This window comes from Armigeres subalbatus, chromosome 1 (genome assembly GCF_024139115.2).
Source record: "Armigeres subalbatus isolate Guangzhou_Male chromosome 1, GZ_Asu_2, whole genome shotgun sequence".
Lineage (NCBI taxonomy): Eukaryota > Metazoa > Arthropoda > Insecta > Diptera > Culicidae > Armigeres > Armigeres subalbatus.
Genome location: NC_085139.1, coordinates 152,875,479 through 152,897,737, shown reverse-complemented (window position 1 = coordinate 152,897,737; position 22,259 = coordinate 152,875,479). Strand labels below are relative to the sequence as shown.

The 22,259-nt window shown below is 40.5% G+C and overlaps 1 protein-coding gene across 1 annotated transcript in view; it reads left to right on the top strand.

Moving 5' to 3' along the window:
- The window catches only part of LOC134205300 (homeobox protein homothorax-like), a 128,579-nt gene extending 110,225 nt beyond the window's left edge, over positions 1-18,354 (top strand). Inside the window, exon 7 of the mRNA XM_062680438.1 lies at positions 18,169-18,354. Coding sequence (XP_062536422.1) covers positions 18,169-18,339 — 171 coding nt within the window. The 3' untranslated portion in view covers positions 18,340-18,354. The remainder of the gene's footprint in view (positions 1-18,168) is intronic.
- Positions 18,355-22,259: the final 3,905 nt, after the last annotated feature.

Here is a 22,259-nt window from a genome sequence, read left to right as displayed (position 1 = left end):
TAGTGGTCAGATTAAATTTTCGCACTGCGAGAAGTGAGGTCGATGTCGGAGAAGAATTTGCCGTCGATTAGAACGTGGTTGATTTGGTTTTCCGTTTCTTGATTAGTTGATTTCCATGTGGCCATGTGGATATTCTTGCGGGGGAAGATAGTGCTTCGGACCACCATTCCGCCGGAGGCTGCAAAGTTTATGCATCGTTCGCCGTTCGATACGGTATGCAGACTATCCGGTCCGATGACCGGTCTATACATTTCCTCCCATCCTAGCTGAGCGTACATGTCGTCGATGCCGATTTGGACGTCCCGCAGTGAGCATCCATCGTATGTCTGCTCCAGCTGTGCATAGAACGCTTCTTTCTCGTCGTCGCATATTACCCCTACTTCGTTTCACGATAAAACGAAGTAGTAGTCTGTTGTCGTTGAGGGCCGTAATCGAATCCGGCTTTATAACTTTCCACGAACTCATTCACGAATGTTGAGAGATGACGGAAGATTACCTGGGATATCAATGTGTAGGTGGCATTCAGGATGGTGATCGCTCGAAAATTTTAACACTTTAGTATTGGTGCAGAAGAATTCCCGGTCAAGGCCGAAACTAAACGATAGGTTAATAATTTTGTCAAGACAAACCAATATGGAAGCCGTAAGCGCGAACTCTTTATGTTGCGACCGAACCTCATAAAACAACACACCAGAATGGAGTGATGTGGAACTGCAATTATGCTGGCCTGTCCCCGGCTGACGGGATTTTACCAACTGATCAAAAGGTAAACATGTCGGTTACAAGGGAATTAAAGTATGGGTGTCCCTTTGATTGAGAATCTCTATTATTTAATCTAACCTTTTTGTAGCCTGGCTACCTCGATGTTCGGTTCCAGTAGTGGTTGATGGTGGATAGGTGGCCTAGATTGTCGATCCTGCTCGTTGTTGGTCCGACCAAGACTGGTGATTGACCATAAGCTGGATGACGACGATAGGCGTCAGGTGACCAATCGATGCCGTTTGCTAACGCGATCGATGGCTTGAGGGTTGATAATGTTTTGGACAGTGTTCTTTCCTTGCGAGGAAGGGTACACACTTAATTTTTTTACCGGGATCTCAGCAATTTGTTGAATTTTTACCAAGATTCGCACAGCCGAGCAAACATATTTTTTGCCGAGATTTCTCTCAAAGTTGCTGAAATCAGCTAACAAACGACGGCTGTGCGGATTTTTGCCAAGCTGCAGGAATAAAACTGAGTGTGTATGGATAACGACTTACGATACGTGGCCAGCGTCTCCGGTACTAATTTGGCACTTGAAAAGAATTTGCAAACCTTTTTGTGGCCTCTAGATCCCTAGCAATGCAGTCTAAGTCAGACAAATATGGGTGCAGCAACTTTATTGTGACTAAATCTGATCACAAATGAGTTGCCGTAACCTATGTGAAACTTGCGTGCTGCTAGGGTACGTTTTGCGTATTATTTCGCCACCGCACCATTTTGGTGTTCTTCGAAGTGCTGCTTCCACTCTTCGATCTCATCACGTCTCATTTGCTGTTACCTTCCTTATCCTTGCACATCTCGGCTCGCAGCATGAAGGCTTTGCGAAATGTGTTGAGTTACTGATAGAACTTCTAGAAACACATCTGCTGTATCTCCTTGCACTCCGCTTCTTTTTAGCGGCATTTCTCTCCTGAAAGAGGTTGGTCTTCTATCTCAGTTGCCGTTCGCGATCGTTCACGCTGCGTTCCTCTGCTGCAGAATCTGTTGCTCTCCATTTGGGAAATTCTACCATCACACGATAACGGTCAAAGTCGATGTTAGCGCTACGATAGGTCCTGATGTCGATAATGTCGATTTCAAAACGTGATGAATTTGTAATTCCGTCTGCAGCAGTGATCTGATATGGAAGACAATGCTGCGCAGGGCCATATTCTTGTCGTACTCACAATTGAAGAACTGGTTGTTCTGTACCCGATCACGAGCCTTTGTATTTCGCCCATCACTATGAAGACTGTTCCCATCTTCTGTGTGTTGCCGTAGATCTGTAAGATGGTATGGTCACTTCTAAACAGTTGCATCATTGATCCCTTCGAACAAACGTCCTGCAGCACTACAATGCTGAATCTTCGGTCGTTCAGCCCTTCGGCGAGTATGCGTGTGGTCCTGATAAAGCAGAGGTATTTGTGAGTCTTTGCCGATTGTTCCAGTCTATATTCTGTTAATGTTAATGTTAATAGTTTGCTGCTTAGTTTTTTCAAGGATGGCTTGCGGGGTTGAACATCAAATCCCTAAATTTCTGGAGGCCGTATTGCAGTGCACTGAAATAATACTATCGTGAAAACTCCACTCTTAGCTAGTTTCAGTAAGAGTATCATCAGTTATATCAGATAAAAAACTAATCGCTTTTTTCCAGTTTTGGTGCTGGGGTCGAGAATGTACACGATATGCCAAAGTAATATGAGATTCATTTCTATCCACAATAGTAACTGAAAACCTCTTTGAGATAATGGGTGAAAATTTCCAATTCAAAAATTCCTAGACCAGATTGTTTTGTAGTTGTGTATTTTACTTCTAGGCTAAGCAAATTCCAGTGGCAATATTTAGAATTGTGATATGGAACACCTCCAATAATCGGCGAATTTCAAGGAAAACTTTGCAACAATCTGGACAGGCGCTTTTTTAAATACTTGCTAGCGATACATCCGCTTTACTGGTGTCCCTAACGTTTTTAAGGAATGCCAACGAATGAGAACCAGAATTGATGTGTGGGAGTTAGGTTACCGCACTCGGAGGGCCACCGAAAAATACCCCTCTCTGGCTCATCCATTTATAAACGGATAGTGTGGTACACACAAAGAGCACTTGCCGTTTGCCACCCTCATTTACCGCAACATCGTCACTCAGCTTCTTGACTCGGATTCCCAATTCTGCTGCCGCGCGCTCCGGCTGCCATCCTATACGTTCTACTATCGCAGTGGTTCAGCTTCAGCAGCCATCAACAGTATCCTTACGAATCCAACTGCTTCAGGAATACGGTGCGGTACGGGTTCGAACCGAGCGATCCGGATAGGGGTGCAGCCGCCGCAGTCCATAGTGAAGCACAACTCTCAGCTGGTAAAGGCTGACGTGATGATGTTGTATTTGCATTTTAAATATTTGATATAGGTTTTGGCTCCGTGCCGTTGGTTTGTTGTAATACCATGGCCAGGCGGATGGTGGGCGCGCGTAGGGTCAGGCTGGTGGGACGGAAATAATCCTGACTTTTTCGGGTAAAGTAATTTAAAATGTGAAAAGTGAAATCAACCCCTAAACGTGAAATGGAAGGAATGCTGCGCAGTTTGTCTCAGTGTTTCCATGCAACCAACCGTTGTGAAAGTTTTCCTTTAGTTGTTTTGATAATTATATGTAGAAATTGTTTTCAAATGGATTTTATTGTTTTATTTGAGTCATTGATGTCAGTTTCTGTGTAAAATTATTCATTATTCAATCATTTAACAAGTCAACTGATCCATTCCACGCATAACCATGTTTAAAATTTTCAATTAGGCAGATGATTGAATAAATTATTCATTCGCGTATTAGCTAGGGAAAAGGGGGCTGGGGATTCACATACAAAGCATAATTGTAAAAGTGTTTTAACTCCTGATGACGTTAAAAGTAATGCTTTTAATTTTAGAGTAGCAGCTCTATATGGTACTCGGTCCGTTTAGTGTATGAGAAAAGTCAAAAATCATTTACAGACAGTTCATTTCTTTGAATCTTGGCAAGGGTCCGAAATGGTGGTCACACTTATTTTCAGCCGCATACCTTCGTCACCTGATTGTAGACATTTGTGAGCCCATCACATATAAACCTTTGATACTCGAATTCATATGCGTATTACCCAAACGATACTTAGCTACTACAATAAGTGTCAGCAATAAATTTATCGTAGGAACTTAAAGTGTCATTTATACATTTGCCATCTCACCTTATCTTATTATGCATGACCACACAAATTAACATATTTTTTCTCATTTTGACTGATTCGTCAGTGTATTGTAATTGAACAATTTTATTGCATTCTACCACAGCAACGTCATAAAAGTTGCTCGTTTTTGTTTGAGGTCTCGCGTGTTCCCACCACAGAGTTAAAGAGCGATCCCGAGAAGGAGCATGAATCGCGTGGCCGTTTACACCGCAGCAGTGACGCTTTCTTGGCCGCTTTTGGTTGGCCATAGGAAAAGACCAATAAAAATGAATTGCGCGACCACCATCGGGAACAAACCTGGTTACAAGCGAGAAAAATCGCGCGCGATCTACCATCAAACGCAAAAATTTCCTCCGTGGATGGATTAATTCACCTAGCATTTGTTAATTTTGGTTTAGGCGATGTGTCATACTACGATCATAGGAGGCCAGCAAAATTAAATTATATGGACAAGGTTCTTAATGCTGGGTGACATTTTTCTGTGCCCAGTTAAAACATGGAGGTCGGAATTCGTTTTTAACATTTAGAACGCTACGGATTGATGAGAAGCTAGCACTTTTCCCATCCCACCGAATCTGGGAAAATGGCTTAAGATATGCACAAAATAAGAACTGTTCGGGCGTTTGCAACCGCGATGAGCAACGATTGCTTACCCAAGATACATAAATTATGAGTGACGTTTTTACAGCCGAAACTTGACAGGCATTTTAGCTACCGCGTAAGTCGAATTGTGTGACCGCGAGAGAATAACGTCACTCCGCACAGCTATGGTCCCGATTGCGGGAGCGGAGGTACTACCGCCGCCCGCACCACCACCTCGGCAATAACGTGATGTGCTTTTACCTTTTGCCATCGGAGGTACAAAAGCAATCGGCGTCGTCGTGCAGGCAGGCAGAACGCCATCGCCAGTACGGCCACCGTGAAATTTTCCGAAAGTGGCTTACCGAATGGCTACCGGGCAAATTTTCATTTGCATTTACATCGCTGGTAGTAAACTTTGTTCGCACAGTGTCGATGAGATTCCTTGGCAAGATCATTACTGATTATCTTTGAAAAAGTGTGGTTGTTTAGGATTCTCGAATTGTGTTTGGAGTCTAAAAATATTCAAACCTCTCTCACCAAGTCAACGCAGTTTAACTGCGAAATAAGCGATTGTGAATTACTGCTTAAATCAAGCAATAAGATTTTCATAATCAAAAATGGATAGTGAGTTCTCATCTTTGAATTCTTACATCAGCATCAGGGCCTGCTTTTGCTTCGATGTTACCAATCCAACCCAATTTTCGTTACCAAATTGCGTTACCAAGTTGCCATAGACCTCGTCATGATACTTTGGTCAATTTGATATAGCGAGATTTTAGCGTTTTTGGATTTTCATTCCAGAATTGTTTTCAATTCAGGGCAACATGATATAAACAAATTGATCTAATTACATTTAATTTAATCCGAGTCGATCACATGGAAACTATTAGAGCAGATGGCTAACCGCGAAATATCATTCAATTAAAAATGATTCAGCTTTAAAGAGATTGATGATCTACAATTTGCGCAAGTTTTGCTTATTTTAGTTTATTGATATTTAACACCGCACCCGTGTGGTCAAACTGAGGTACCAGAATTGCGCGCCTCCCTCGATTAACCCGGCGATGCGGGAAAGTGTAGGTACCCCACGTAAATGGTGCGGTGTCCTTTCGCGGAGGGCGTCAAAATGACACTTTCAACGTCGACACTTTCACCTGAATCACCTCAACAACGTGCTGTTTTTGGTCGATTTATTTTATAAAAGCCATAAGCCACCATCGCGTCACATCGGGCAGCATCGGCAGTGCGGAGGGCGCATGCATAGGTGTAGCACAGATTAGCAGATGCAACATTTAGAATGATTCACGATCAGAACCATCGTTTTTGTAATTTGTATTGTCAAGTACCTCGACGAATTATTTCCATTGGCCGTTACAAAGGGTACCATTTGAAAATTATTTCCTCCTAACTCCGTTTGTCTGTGGCAGTTATAGGGATGTGCTGGTAGTATTAAAGGGATATAATCCAACCGGGAGTATTTCATTGCAGGTGGGCCACACCCCACAGTTATCCGATCTAAGCCCAAAAGGTCCAAAGCGATGCAAATTTGCAGTGAAACATCAAATCAAACGCTCCGGTAGCCATCGATGACTATTGCTGTTTATTATGAAATTAGACAGGGGCCACGAGACAGATGTGCGTTCCCGTGGAAACATGCGCCCAATCATCATAGGAAGCAGGTACACGAATGTGTACTGTGATTGTTTAACTTTGCTCTACATCACCCACGCGTTGCACACACACACCCCGGTCCGGGACCTGGATGCTTCGAAAATGCATTAACATTCCACCGGGCTGGATGGAGTTCGGCTCGGTGCGTATCGGTAACGTAGCATTCATCCAGCCAAAAGGATAATGCCATTAAATCACACGCCCCATGAGCACGTTCAATTTCCAAACACATGCGCTTACGTTGGGAGGGGTTTTGGGGTGGTACTCGCAGATCGACATAATAGCGACGATGCAGTTTCACCTTCAAATGAGTGATATTCCGGAATCTAATTTGTGTTATGCTGTGTTAATGTTTTGATATTATTGATTAAAACAATTTCCCTTATGCATTGGAATTGCTGGAAAGATTATGATATATTTATTATATTTTATTTTATTTTATTTATTGAACACCGGCTCCTATTTATAAATTGCACAGACTTATTGTTTGACTTAATACTATTTTTTTATACTAATTTGCTAACATTGGAGTCAAGGAAAAAAATGAAATATTTTGGCCGTAATGGGTGCGATGGCAACGGATCCATAACAGTTGTCAATTTCGAAAGGGTGTATGAAATCGAAGATTCTCCGGATGTAACTACAGTCGATGTTGCATGTTATGACGTCGAAAGTAAACATCCTTTGAAGCATCGCTCGACGGTCTATTAACGGTTGCAAGACAAACAATGCACAACGATTTTGGTATGGGCATAGGTTGGCTGGATCATTCCATGTTAGACGGCGCAAAGCGTAGTTGATGAAGCGTTTCTGTATTCTCTCGATGCGGTCAATGTGAGCGGAATGATACGTAGTCCAGATTCGTGTTCCATACTCGAGAATGCTACGAATTAATGCACAATTGATTGAGTATAGGGAAATAAAGGGGAGGAAAACAAAACGGGGAGTTGGATGGAAGACTTGCTAGAGTGTGCAGCAGATCGCGAAGGAAGAAAATTTGAGGGAGAAAGTGAATCCTGTGTACAATCATCAAACCGGAATCCGGTTCAGTGCAACCAAGTAACCAACCCCCTCCCCCTTGGTTGGGGAAATCGATAAGCCTCCGACCTAACCTGGAAGACTACCTTCCAGCCGTCCACAACCACCAAAGGGGGATATTGTGCAAGCCTGGGACCACGTGCCACCTCTGGGTCCTTTTTGAGAACTGTGTCCGTGTGGCTTGCTGTCCAATGAAGCCACATCTAGCTGATTTCCCGACGTGCCATCTTGTCCAAGAGACGGCCAGTTAATAAACGTAAAAGTAAATAAAAGGTGAAACGAGTAAAGGACGATGTCGAACTCCACCGAGACCCTTTTGATATCGGAAGGAGATTCTATCACCATCCAGCGAATTGTAACGACAGCCGTGAACCACGTCTAACTCCATGCCCACCTAAAGATTTGTTCCTGCTGCAGCAGCCAGTACGTCGTTTCTGCGAAAGATAAATCCCCAGGTACTGCCAGTACCTCGGTCCCAGTGTAGGGTCAAGCCCCGGTATATTGTTTCCGGCATGGACACCATCTGCCGATATCTCGTTCCTGGTAGGAGGCCAAGTCAACCTTGGCTCCGACCGCCCCGTTTTAAATTCAAACTCCACACGAAACGGACACCGAAACGGCTATCACCAGACTCCTCGTTCGGCGGATGACTGCTTAGCCGCAAGGTAGGAAAAAGCAACAATCGGCTGCAACGGTACTAACATAAAACTAACCACTAAAATAATTTAAAAAAATGGAACGAACCCATTAAAATAAATTAGTAAAATGTATCTTGTTCTTAAATTAGTTATCCGCTTCCTTGTCATGCCATTGCGTCGATAACTTTGTTGTACTGCCCCTCGCTTCTCCGCGTTTCGTGTCGTTGTGTCCCTAAAGCAGGCCTATATCCGACCCTGAGAAGTAAACCCCGTGGTGTGATAGTTTGGGACGTGCGGATGTCCACTCCACAGACGTATTTTTTTACATTTTTTTACAAGGAGTAATGCTCTATGCACTGACCCAGTACACGAGTTAAGCAGTTGCCAAGCTACCACATGGCATTGTACCAGAGTGTGGGAATTCTCTAGCCGTGACTAGCTCTATTCACTGAACCCTCCTTGAGGTGCAACCCCATAATTCCCCCCGGGACTACCTATCAGTATTACCTCTGGGCGATCGGCAGTACTTAACGTACTTCTCTAAAAATGACATGTTTTTCGGGGCCTCTTTTCGATGTTCAGAGCTCTTTGGCTCCATAGTCCACAAACGTTTGATCATTTGAGGCTAAGGTAGAATATTTGACACTCTTAAAATACTACCTGTGACTCTCCAAAGACAACCCCCTGTCTCGTCACTTATCCGTCGGTGTAGCAATGAACCATTGCATCATGACGTCATTGACAATTTTTTTACCTGTTTTCAAATGGCAAGTGAAGTTTCATGAGGGCAATGTTTACATTTTATTTATATGGAGTTTTTGGCTTGTGCAATCGTCTATGCTTGTTGGTCCTGTACTTCGTGGCCCAAAACTCTGAGCTTTAAAAGACTTCCGTGTTGTCTCTTCTCTCTATATGTCTCCTCACGATGGCGGGATTTATGTTGGCTATGGAAGAGTGCCAGCTCATCACTCCATGCCAGTTGACTTGAGCTACTGGTTGTGGGAGACCGTGCGCAGGACTCGGACACCTTAAGGAGAAGGATCCTATGCGGCAAAAGTAGGCGCCTTGCGGCAAATGGCCGCCTGTACACGGTGGCGAAATAGTCAGATGCTTGCCCCGGCACAGGCGGTAGGACCGGACCTAAAGATATTCTAACGGAACTTTTTTTTATGAATATGCATGTTATGGGTATTTTCTTGGGTAGCAAACCAAGGAGCTATACAAAAATGTTAAAATAATTTTCCAGAGTTGAATGATCGGTCCTGCCCTTTCCTGGAAAACAGTTCAAACATTTTGTTTATGTAGAGCTTAGAACTATCTAAACTCCTTCACCAGACTCTTTACGTAAACCATTACGTAATTAGTACATGACAAATAAGTCGATAATTTTCTTCATTCGGAATTCGCTGTGTCCGACTTGGCAATTATTTCATTATATGAAATTTTGTTTAAAAAACAATCCAAAAACCTCATGATTGAAGCCGAATTATTAATAATGTTATCATGTTCATTATTGCGAAACTTCGATGAAAACGATTCAGTTCAGTAACAGTTTGTTGTTAAATTTTATTTGTGATTTTTTTTAATAATTGAGTCAACTTCAGTGTTCCACGATTGCACCATCGTATAATTGTTCCATTCGCCAGTCGATCAATTGGGGCAGAAATGTGTTTGTTAAACCCCAGATGTAACATAGAACATTGAACGATTTCAATTTCTAAATAGCTTAGCTAAACCCTCGTGTGACTGCGTACTCACATTAAAAATACATTATTCATACATATATAAGTTAATAATCAAATATCTACCCTTTTCGTTGATTAACATATGAATTATGCATAGCCACCATCGATGCAAGTGGCCGAGACTTAGTCGATAAGACAGTTTTGAACCTGCTGGGAAAATGCGTACGTTCCGAATCCTCTTCCTTGTCGTCTTGCCACCATTCCGCCACCAGTTGATAAAAGTTGATGGCCGTCACAGATTGGAACTCCTCTGACGCTGACTGACTGACAAGCGTTCAGAAATCAAATTATCCCAGACTTCGTCTGTTGAGTCTCCTCTCGACTGCCTAATGTTGCAAATGTAGCCGGAAAAAATCTATGTTAATTTTCCCACTTACCGAAATAGAATTTATAACTTCACAATTGTCAGTAATTTCATCTTCAACACCCTTGAAAAAGAGCATCGTTTGACACTTTTCCAGGGCCCGGTCCGGTCCCAAACAGTGCTGCATCACCCGTCCAGTGCCATTCCTTCGCCTCTAATCGATCAAATTCAGTTAGGATAAAATTTCATTAATAATGCATTGTTGTTAATATTCCGTACATGTACGGAATAATAAAATCAATTGGTAGACTACTTTTTATGGGTTACCCTTATTCTTCGCTCCCTGCAGTTCTACCGCGGTGCGATTGCTCATAATGGATCGGTATTGTGTATATTGAGAAATCAAGGGCTGCCAAATGGTCCCTCACATCCAGCCTACTGGGAGACGAATTTGTTCATTTCGTATACGACAAAACAGTAAGCCATGGATGGAGGGGTGCGATCTTGGTGCACGGCAGAATGTTTTGTTTTTCCCACTTTTTATTGAGTTGTGTGAAAACTTTAACTTTCGCATCGCCATTGCCGCACAGTAAGAAAATTGTTTCCCTGCGGAGAGCAGCGGGGCGAGCGGCCCGTGCAACCCATCAGTATAGACGCACTAGGGCGCACACGGGTGAAACGGTGGAGGAAGACGAACACGCACACTCTCGGAGCAATCCACAGGGGAATTCGGGGATCACTTGCTGCTTACTTGCTGCAGTCGATGGGTAGTTCCGGAGGGCGAAAATTGATATTTTCACTTGCAACATTTTCCGAGGCGAGTGTGGTTGGCCGAGTCCACAGCTGCCACCCCGGAATGTATTATTTTGGCGAGCACTTTGCTTGATTAGTCCTCGATAATTGAAGCGTTCCGGCAATGATGACGCGATGATGGGGCAATGGTATGCGGCTGATCGTCACTCATCGCAGCGACTTCTAACAGCTCCTTCATGCATTTGGTTCGTGTCGTTGATTTTTCCCATTTTGGGGAAATCCAACTCGTTAGCACTACGTTGCAACTGGAATCTTGACCTGCTTGAAACTATGCGTTTTTTATTCTAATAAATTCCAATCAATTGGAACGGTGTCATTGGTGTGCTCTCCTCTACTACTACTACTGGTGCATATTGATAAAAAACAGACTCTGCAAACATTCGTATGGGTTGAAGTGAGCTCAAATGCAAAGCTTCTTTGTCGAAAAATGAAATATCAAAGCACGAAATAGGAATCGTTCATAAAAAATGCTACCTGAGATTTCATACAGGCCTACTGTGATAAGAGGAAGATACGCTCGGCACTTAATTGCTGCGCGATGTAGTAAAGTGGATCCACAGACTTGTAGAAGACACCCAAACATAAACCATGACGATTCGAATGCGTGAGATCTAAGATTGGCCCGATCTTTATCAAACCTCACTACAATTGGCGGAATCATACTTTATAATTAGGCGCATTATAAATTATGGGACACCTCAGTCTTTCAACAAAAGAAAGTCACGACAGCACCTATTGTCTATTCATTATACATTCATATGCGTTTTAATTTGCGTTAACGTTTACCGCCAATAAATATAACAGCAACACGCCAGTCTATGTTTCATTTCATTTATTGTAATAAACGATCGCGAAATGCATTTAATTGCTAGCAACACGACGCTTTTTCTAATTAACGCGAATGATAAGTTGATCGTGCGATCGGTATCATTTATCAACAACGCAAACACACACATGGCTGTGCTATTGTTGTTATATTTGCGGGAACAGCCTCTGCAGAAAGCACAAAAGTTTATAATTGAAAAATCTGAATTTTCCCTTAGTCGAGTCGTATTATTTTATCATATCATTTCCAACATCATTTCCATCGTGTGGTACACTCGTCATCACTTCATATGCGAGTTGAAGCGAAACTGGGGTAGGAGGAGGAGCAGGGAGAAAACTATTCGCACGAATAGACGACAGGCGTTCTCTCCATTTCCACCTGTATCTAACCCACAACGACTTCTTAGCCACGGTCTGAAGATTCCAGTAGCGATAAATTAAGTACACCTAAAACTACTCAGTCAGCTTTTTTTTTGATAACTGAATGCATTTGAAAAACATGATCCCTAGCAGTTGAGTGCTGACTGCGGAACGCTGCATAATAGGAAAGATTAGGCAGCTCTAATCTGCTGGAGACGCGGAACAAATTTAATACAAGACAATTAGCTGGCGAGGAATTTTAATAATTCATGTGCAATTTGTACGCACCTGATTCCATGGATTTTGGTCGATAATTTTGAATTCCGGTGGAAGAATGATGGATGATTGTGTTTTATTGTGATAGCTGTCTTGATCGCCTCCCAATTAGAATTAGTTCAAAAATGTAAATCCTGATAATTTTATTAATAACTGGTTTTCCCAAAAAAGATTTATTTGGTAGTATAATCCTGACGATGATAAAATTCAATAAAAAATCGTAGTTATTTTTGAAATGTTTAAATGAGTAATGACTATTAATGCAAGCGTTACTAACACAAAAAATAAATACATTTTTTTAAACAAACAATTTATTGATAGAGCTTTGCGATCGTTGGGTGTTTCCAGCCAAGCGATTATTTATGCACTAGAACCTAAGAAATATTTCTCGTCAGTCTATTGTCAACGTATAAAATAATTAATTATCTAGATGCTTGCAGTGTTATCCAAATACGGAATGTAAATCAATTAAAACAGTCAGATGTTACAGTTCGTCAAAAACAATCACTTTTGATGTGTATCGATTTGAAAACCAAAAAAAAAATCTCATTCCTAAGAGTCTAACAAGCAATGCGACAACATGAGCGACACGCATCGATTGTTCCACGCGGGATTTTCTTTAAAATATTTATTTTTAATGTGAGAAATTGTCAACCCCTAGAATTGGAGAGATGTTGAGAAGAAGAAAGCAACCAGAAAGTTGTCACTGGGCAATTTTTGTGTTTCTGTGTTGTTTCAAGATGTTTTCGAAAGAGGAATGTGGTGTTAAATGATACCTCTGATTTAGTCATTGCAAGCCGATTAGATCTACATGGCAAACTCGTAATGCTCGTAATGCTTCATGTTTTCAAAACTTTCGTTCTACAAAATTCGGTTTATCCTTTCAAGCCCTAAATTTTAGCACCAGTGAAAAAAGCTGTTGCTCGATGTTCAATTTTAAAGTCACGCCTCAAAAATAAATAACTGAAAACAATTCCAATCATGAAAAGGACCATTTTATTGAATCCTTCCAAATTTTCAATCGTCGATTCATCCCGCAGTCCTCCAGGGAAAATGCGTACCCAAGAGGTTGTACGTACGGGAAGGTTGCTTGCTTCATACATAAGAAATGCGTGCGCGTATTTCTTACTGGCTTTCGTTTTGTAACGACATGTGGTTTTTTCTTCATTCCTCCTCTATTTGACGGAGGCAAGGAATCGGAGAAAGCGACTTCGGAGAGGAGGGTGCAGTGCAGATGTGTGTGCCTATGTCACATAAATTATAAAATTTTGGTTCTAAACTGAGCCACCGCTCGATAAGTGATGTTTTGTTTTGAATTATAAATTGTAGAAACTTGAGCGCAGACAACGGTTCGAGGAGGGGCGGCCATAATGTACGTTCGTTCCGAGGGACGAATCCGTCTACCTTGGTATGATCAATTCTCTGTGGTTGAATTAGTGTCAATGTGGAATACAGTAAAAATAATGACAAATTGGACTATGATCAAGAACTGCGGTCTCTCAAGTTATGTGTTTATATCCATAATCAGTAATTTATATATTAACACCTTTTAATTTTCAAATACGTACATCCCAGCCAACACAAAGTCGCATTTGGCAGCGGATAAGTGTATAAGGTGGAGGCAATATCATTTGACTGCATGCAAAGTATACGTATATCTAAGCAATAAATAGATATTGATTCGAAAATTTCTGTAGGTATTCCTTTGGGTTTTTCTCCAGTAATTTCTTCGGAAACTTCTCATGGAATGTACAGCCTTCTAAAGAAATTCTTCCAGAACTTCCAGCAGGAATTCCTTTTAAAATACCTTCATGTATTCTTTCCCATAGTCCTTCTTATTTTTTAATTTATGATCGTCTTCTTTATCCTTCTATAAATCCCATGTAGAACTTCCAAAGGAATTCCCGCAGGTTTTTCAAGGATCTTTATGAAATGCAATTCCATCAGGAACTCCTCCAGGTATTCTTTAGGATTTTTTTTTTCGAATGATTCATTCTTGAATTCCTCCAGATTTTTTTTTAAGGTTCCTCCTGGAATTCTTAGGAAATTCCTCAAATGATGTTTTACAAAACTCCTCCGGAAATAAATCAAAAGAAATTCCAATCAAGAACTAGTTCGGAACTTACGATCACAATTTTCTTCGGAAATTAGTTAAGGAATTCTTGAGAATTTTTTCCTTCAGAATTTTTTATAAGAACTATTTTGGAAATTTGTTCGGAAATTTCTTCATGAATACTTCGCTAATTCCCCAGGAATTCCTTACAAAGGTCTAGGACAAGATTCCAGGAAATTCCTTAAGAATTTCTGAACGAATTTTCAAAGTCAGACATTCTTAGATTTATCTGTGAATTCCGTTAGGCATTTCGTCAAAAATTCGTTCAGATTCTTCCAGGGAACCCTTTAGAAAATCCTCCAGAAATTCATTCGGTAGTAAATCAAGGAAATAAATAAATTTTATAATTCCTTCCGATATTCTTTTAGAACTTCAGAGAAGAAATTCCAAGAATTCCTACATACTTTTCATTAGGAATCCCTTCTGAACTTCCTCAAGGTTTTCCTTAGAAAATTTCTTTAGGATACCTCTGTAAATTCCTTTACGAATTAGTTGAGCAATTTTATCCAAAGTTCTTTTAGTGATTACTTTGTAAATTCTTTTGGATTCCGTGGGAAATTTCTTTGGGCTTTGGAAATTTGTTCACGAATTTCTTCGGAAATTGATTCAAGAATTTCTTCGGATTTTTTTGAATTCCTTTGGATTTTTTTAGAAATCGATTCGGACATTTCTGAGAAATTTTGTGAGAAGTTCTTCAGGAAATTCTTTGACAAATTCTATCAAAAATTCTTCACCCAGTGCCTGTTTTTGTTGTGTTTCTGCTCAGTAAGCAGATAGTTCGCGCGGGCCGATTTTGTTGTTCTGTGCGGACGAAGTGTTTCAATAGTTGCGGTATTTTTAATTCAAGTTCCTATAGTTGCGAATCCCATTGTTTTCATACGTGACTCGCAACTATGGGAACACTACCGCAACTATTGGTGCAAAGCCAAGAAAAAGATAAGGTATTTTAGTGATACTTTACCGATTTTAAGGGAAATCCAAACCTATTTTCTTTTATTTCGTTCGTCTACTGACATGCCAACAAATTGATGGACTACATGGGTTGCTGCGTTTAATACGTCGATTCTGTAAAAACAACACTACCACAACTGTAGGAATACCCACGACTATCGGATCTTTTACCCTACTATTATTGACAAACGCTCTATATTGTTGAATAGAGCTTCCTATTCAACTTCCTTACCAACTAACACAAATTGTCCTTCCCGAAACATCTATGAAGGTAGTAGGGGTTCCCTGCATCTTCACTAGTAGATGTTAAAGTAAAATTCCTTCCCTTGTTTCCGTGATTGTAAGGACGTGGCCCAGTATACAACTGCTACTGTATAGAAAAAGGTACTAATCCCAAGTAGAAAGGAACTCTTAATTAAATTTCCAAAGAAATGCCTTTAAAAATTTCCTCCACAAAACCTAACAGGAATAATTTTGGTGTGTTTAATCAAATTTTGGGAAAAATATTTATTTTGGTGGGCCATTTTCCCCATTGTGACCCAATGTAACTCCGCCAGTGATTTCTAGCTTTGTGTTACATCTCGATATTTATTTATCAGAATACTGAAAACTGCAGAAAATTGTAATATCGAAATGAAATTATTAAGAAGATACAACACATTACACATTACAAATTTATTTGACACATTCCAAATTTATTAACTTTTTTTGCTGTGGTCAAATGTATATTTTTCAAATAAACATGCTCCCCCAAAAGGCAATAGTCAACCGATTATTCAACCACGTTTTTGTGGGCAAAGCCAATAAACCATGGTAAGGTTTATATCTCAAAGTCGACCATTCTAAATTACGATATAGTAAATTGAATAAACTAAAACAGTAACCCGAAGGATTCAAATTTAAAACTAAATTGAAGAAAGTTTTTTAGGGTGGTTCAGAAAAACAGGAGAAGAACTCTCAAATATTCATTTCGGACAATGACCGGACGGTTTTTTAATTTCTTATCTGTCCCTTCTTATTTTATAAGAACTTATTTTGGGAGATGTGCCAGAGCCTTTGTTCTTGTTACTTTCATATAACGGGTGCCTTACTATTTTGTGCAATAAACTCGTAATTCTAGCCATAAACCAGGCAAAAATATTGCCCTTTTACGTTTGGACCACCCTTACACTGGTGGAGGTGCAGAACTTCATCTACCTGATTGAAACATGCCAAGACGGTTTGTGCGGTGGTGACCGAAGACGCACTAGGGTTAGTAATCCAATAAAGCCAGTATCCCACTGGGATGCATAAGACAGACCGAAACAGGTCGGTCGGTCGGTCGAATAGAAAAGTCAGCCAACCGATTCGGTCCCCTTGCACCTTCGAAAGATTTAGTTTTTCGTTAGCAGCATCAGCCGAATGAAATAAAAAAAAAACAGCCTTTTAGATACAGATAAGTGCCGAAGTCTCAGGAGTAGTGAAGCAATGATGACCACTTTACTGCCACGCAATGTACGTCCTCGAGTGAGAATTGAAATTAAAGGGAACTTTTGGATCGGCGTAAAACGCTGTTGTGACAAATGCGAGCTATGATATTGATAATATGTTGATAATGTGCAGATAGCTTAACCAATGTCAATTTTGGATTTTTAAATAGTAAATTAAGTTAATTACAGGAACTTGTGTTTGATATAATATTGGTTTTTATGTGTGTTTTAGTGTAATTATAACATTTGCAAACCCTTCTTCTATTAATGGTAAAAGAAAAACAATGACATTGTATTGATATAGATCTAATTTTTATGGATTATAAATAAAAATAGATCTGCTAGAAACTATTATAATTATCTAAACTAAAACTTTTACCTAACGAATCAGAACTGTATTTAGTTAATCTGTCCTTAACGTTATGTCTATTAAACTGACACCAATAGTAATAAAGATTGTACCTCATAATAGAAGTAGTGCGTACACTTGACAAACGTTTTGTAAAATTTAAAATTAAGTACGTCAAATTATGATCCCATAAAGTCGAAATGTTCCAGACAAAACGTCAGCTGCACGTCCCATGTTGTAAACAATAAAAACTCGAACAAAGCTGCGCGCTCGTCTAATTTTATTAGCGGTTTGTCCGAATGCAAGAACGTCAACGCATTTAGCGCTTGATAACTTATTTCTGAGTAGTTTTATTCGAAATTAGTTCAAGCGAAAATTTTACGAGCACTGACTTCGCATCCGGCTCTTATTGTCTCCCCGATCTGAATCTGCTGATGGAATAGATCCGCGGTGATAGTATTTTAGGTGTAGGTCAATGAGCAATCAAACACGTTTACGAGCCACATGGCTAAGGGTTTTCTACACCAGACAAATAAACTGTGACTCCAGCGGATCCGATACATGATGGTTTGGCCCTAACGGCTGGCTAGCGTTTTCCGTTCGGAAGACATATCAAGCAATATAAAGTAATAAAACTGAAATTAAGCTCGTTTTGATACTCGTCTCATCCACTTGATGACGGATCCACTGACTGCTGGCACCTGACCCTGTCGAAGAAGCGTCAGAGTGTCTGTGGAATGAGTGGTGAAGTTGACACACATGTCAACATCTGGAAAAAAGATAAGTGCAAGAGTGCAGTAGCAAAAAATATTGCAGGAAAATTACGGGAAGTAAAATTAAATCAATCAAGATCAAATTTAAAAACTGAGCTTTGTAATAAATATATTGTTTATATCACGGAGTAGCTATCGACTGAGTTACTGAATCACAGTGAAAATCCCTAAATTGTTTATATTTAGAGAAATTTAAATGTAGGGAAAAAAGCGTCGTCTTCAGTTTTTTTTTCATATATAGTTTGCATGACATCCTTTTCTGTTTGACCATTGCCTAATAGAACATGTTTTGCCTTAATTTAATTTCAGCGGCCGCCAAGTTCATCGATATCGTACAGCGGTGCAGTGAACGACGACGTGCGGTCACCCGGTTCTGGGAGTACGCCAGGACCTCTATCAGCGCAACCTCCTCCCGGCCTTGAAACGCCTGATCCCGGTAAGTGGCCCGTGATACTGTTATTCGTAATTATCAGTTCCTAACTGTCGGTCCTTCTGTCTGTTCGGACCGCACCACAGCCGATCCTAAAACAACAGCCCCCAGTACGGTGCATATATTGATAACCCAGACGGTTTCCGTTTCCTCTTGGACCGTATCAGTACACGCAATTGTCATCCGCACAGGAAAGAAAGTGTCTATTCCGGAGCCTACTAGACACACTGTCTGGCTGTTGTCTGTTTAGTCAGCGAAAAAAATGGCCATGTCGCTCACCACTAATGCACGTTCGCGGAAATCGGATTGTCGATGTGTTACTCTTCTGTGCGATTGCCAACAGCCAGACGTCGCATAATGTGCTCAAAACAAATATGACAAAGTATTAATTAATATTCAAACAATATAGAATCAATAGACATTATTCCATAAATTATGCATATTTAATGCCATGTTAACAGTCGTTTTTACGATTTGCTTATTAGCATTATTTATGATTACGATTTTCATTAATGAAATAATTATTGCACGTATTGAAACAATAATTCATTCAGTGTTCGTCCGCACAGCTTTTTATTGCTGCTGAACGAACGGGCGATGTGTTGTGCATCGAACGAATATGTACCACCACCTGGCAGGGGCTTGCAGTCCGTGCTTCATGAAACACTTCTGGATGTGAGAATGGTTCTGTGCGATGAAGTGTCCATGAGTAGGACAATTTGAAGAGAGAAAGCAGTTGGATCGAACAATATTTTGCAATTGATTTTAATTTGAGGATACAATTCCATGAGGTGCCAAAATCCCTCAACTCCTTCAGAGATGGTTTCTTTGTTTTGCCAAAGGCCAAAGGTACAATTTTAAAATTGGTTATTTTGTTGTTTCGAGTTGCATTTCGTTATTATTTAGTATATTAAGCGATACTAGCAATCTGCCTCTAAGCTTTATAAACGTCTGTGAGTTTTTCCGATTTTTTCGTTTAATATTCTACAGATTTTGAGTAATATTTTCCATTATTTAACTGTCAAAATTCCGAAAACTTAAATGCCATTTACCACATGGTTCCACCGTTGAGATTTGTGGTGAAATTTCACCGAAATCTGCGATTTATTTAAATTGATTTCGAAATGAGTTCAAAATATTGCTCGCCAGGCTTACAGATCGCAAAGTGCAATACAACTGACAACGTTAAGGCTCCCACAAACACACGCGACGCGATTCTATCGCTTGGCGACAGCGATTCTGTCGCCGTTGGTATGGAAGTGTAATTAAAACATTATTGCCTGCTGCGACCCTATGATAGAATCGCTGCTACTAGTTGTCGCCGTCGCGGCGATGAAAGCGCTTAGGTCTGGGGGAGCCTTTATGTTCTTATTGCAGGACTTCTAAGAGAGCAATGCGGTGAAAGTTGTTGTTTTAATTTTTACTGTAGCTGGATGAAAATCGCTGATGCTGTCAGTAGTATAGTGAAAAACATCTAATTCTAGTTGTTACAGTAAGCATTTTCAGGGTTCAGCTGAAAAAGATGTCGTTTTTGATGTCGGTCCCAAAAAAAACTTCTGCAGAATCCAGATAAGTTATTAATAAATAACCCAATCATTACTACCGTATTCACAATTCTGAGGATCGAAAATATGCTCCGCCAGATCATGAGGTTGAAAACCTATGTACACTGCAACATTCAAGACCAAACGAATTTCAAAGTGCATTCCAGATCACATGCAGAAAAAAGAAATGCCTACTTGATTACGGCTGTTTTCAATACTCGTACTCACACGGAGCAAGATGGATTGGCTTAGCCCGCAATGGGCAACTTCGCGGGCACGCGTAATTTATACCGAAAACTTTATTGATCAATAACAATTAAAGCAGACAAATTTTCGAGATCACTCTTCACTGCGGCCAGCAGTCGCTATAGCCGTTGCATTGATTTACGACGTTCTAATTATCAATTTTAATAAATTCAAGAGTGTTTTGTTTATCAGTGAAATTAAAATAAATTCATATTTATGAACGTCATTATCGCCACTTTTTGCTGCGGCTACGGTTTCATTTGGTTTGCAATTAAAAATGAATAAATCGGAAAGAGAACCGAGAATCATTCTGGAAATCCTCTGCCGAGAAGTGCACAGTAGGGCAGCGCTGCCAGTTGTTCCAGAGCCGTCCAGCATAGAGATCAATCGGTGATAGGTGAAAGGTCGCCATCAGTGGTGCTGATAACGGGACGGAGCTTGCTCGAAACCAAAACAACGATCTGTTTTTCAATAATAATGCGGCGTTGTTTCTTTAGTAATGAGAGGTAATGAGTACTCTGTCAGAGAAATATCTAAACACGCTGCCACTGTACGGCAGCATGGTATGGTATACACATGTTTAATGACAGTCGGCGTTTAATCAAAGGGTTGCAATTTCAGTCTTTCGGTGGAATTGAGTTCGATCAAAACTACTTCTTTCGAATAAGTATTCGGCTCTGAAAGTGACTATTACAATCCTTAGCTAAAATTTTGTTTTCTCCCAAATGTCTTCGTTCCTCAGTGCCATTATACCGAAAGTATGTACCATAGCTTCAGTAATGATTATAATGCTGAGCGCACTACAAGAATATCTGACAAGTTGTGCCAAAACATAGCACGTTCATGAAAGAACAATTTGTTCGGTTTGATTTGTTGAGAAACAGTTTTGACATATTTGTCTCGACACGGAAGGGGCATTTCAAAGACGGTGCGCGGTAGCAGTGATGATCTGTTGTACCGATAGCCGTCATTGCTTTCATGTTGATTAGAGGATGACTCGATCCGTGGTTGCCACAGTTTTAATATGACTACTGCTTTGTTATTTAGAGAGATGCTTATTTGGTGGAGCGGTAACTATGAAAATGTTGCTTACTGGTGCTTAAGCGGTGATTTTCAATGTCACGTGAACATCTATCGTTTCGCATAATAATGAGCCATTCCGCCGAATGCTATTTGGCTGAAGGGAACTAGACTAACAGTTGTTTGGACAAAGAAACCATTTGGCCGAACAAACCATTGCATTGGGCCGAAACTCATCTGGCGACAAATCCTTTAGCCGAAAATGTGATTTGACCGAACGGGTCATACGGCCGAAAATGTATTTTGGCCAGTCATTTGACCGAATTGGTCATTTGGCCGAACAGGTCATTTGACCGAAGTGTTCGTTTGGCAGAAAAGACTATTTGACGGAAAAAATATTTGGCCGAACAGGTCATATAGCCGAAAATGTCAATTGGTCAGGGATTGAATCCTAAAGAGAAAGAACAAGTATCTCACTTATCATCTATGTATACATATACGATATGTAGCATACCGCGAGAGACTATTTTCGCAAGCTGTCGTGATAGAGAACTGATTCGGGAGGTTATACCCCATGATAAATTTCTTTTAGAAAGCTCCAAATGCGAGGAGCACTGGCTCTGATGATGCATTTCAACTTGTTCTACACAGCTGTACAGTAACCAACACGAAAGGAGCGAAAACAAAGCGAAACTCACCATTTTTTTGTGGGGGCTCCCTATCCGATTCTGTTTTTTCGCACTTGTATACAAGTTTGATAAGTTTGTCATCATGGCTTGTTATGACTCAGAACAGTTTTTGCTTCTCTTTTATCGTTGTTCGTTATCTATTGAGAGCGATTTCTGCAAACCCTGCAATTGGTCGAACAGGTAATTTGGCTAAAAAAGTAATTTTTCCCCTAGAGGCACTTTCTGCCAAACGACCATTCCGATCAAACTCAAAATCGGCCAAATGTCCTATTTAGTCAAACGATTTTTTTCGGCCAAATGACCTGTTCGCCAAACGACACTCATTTTAGACCATATGATCCGTTTGGCCAAACATTTTCAGCTACATGACCCGTTCGACCAAATGACATTTACGGCCAAATGACTTTTCCTGCCAAACGATCGTTTTGGCCCAACGGTATTTTCAGCCAAATGACCTTTTCGACCAAAGTA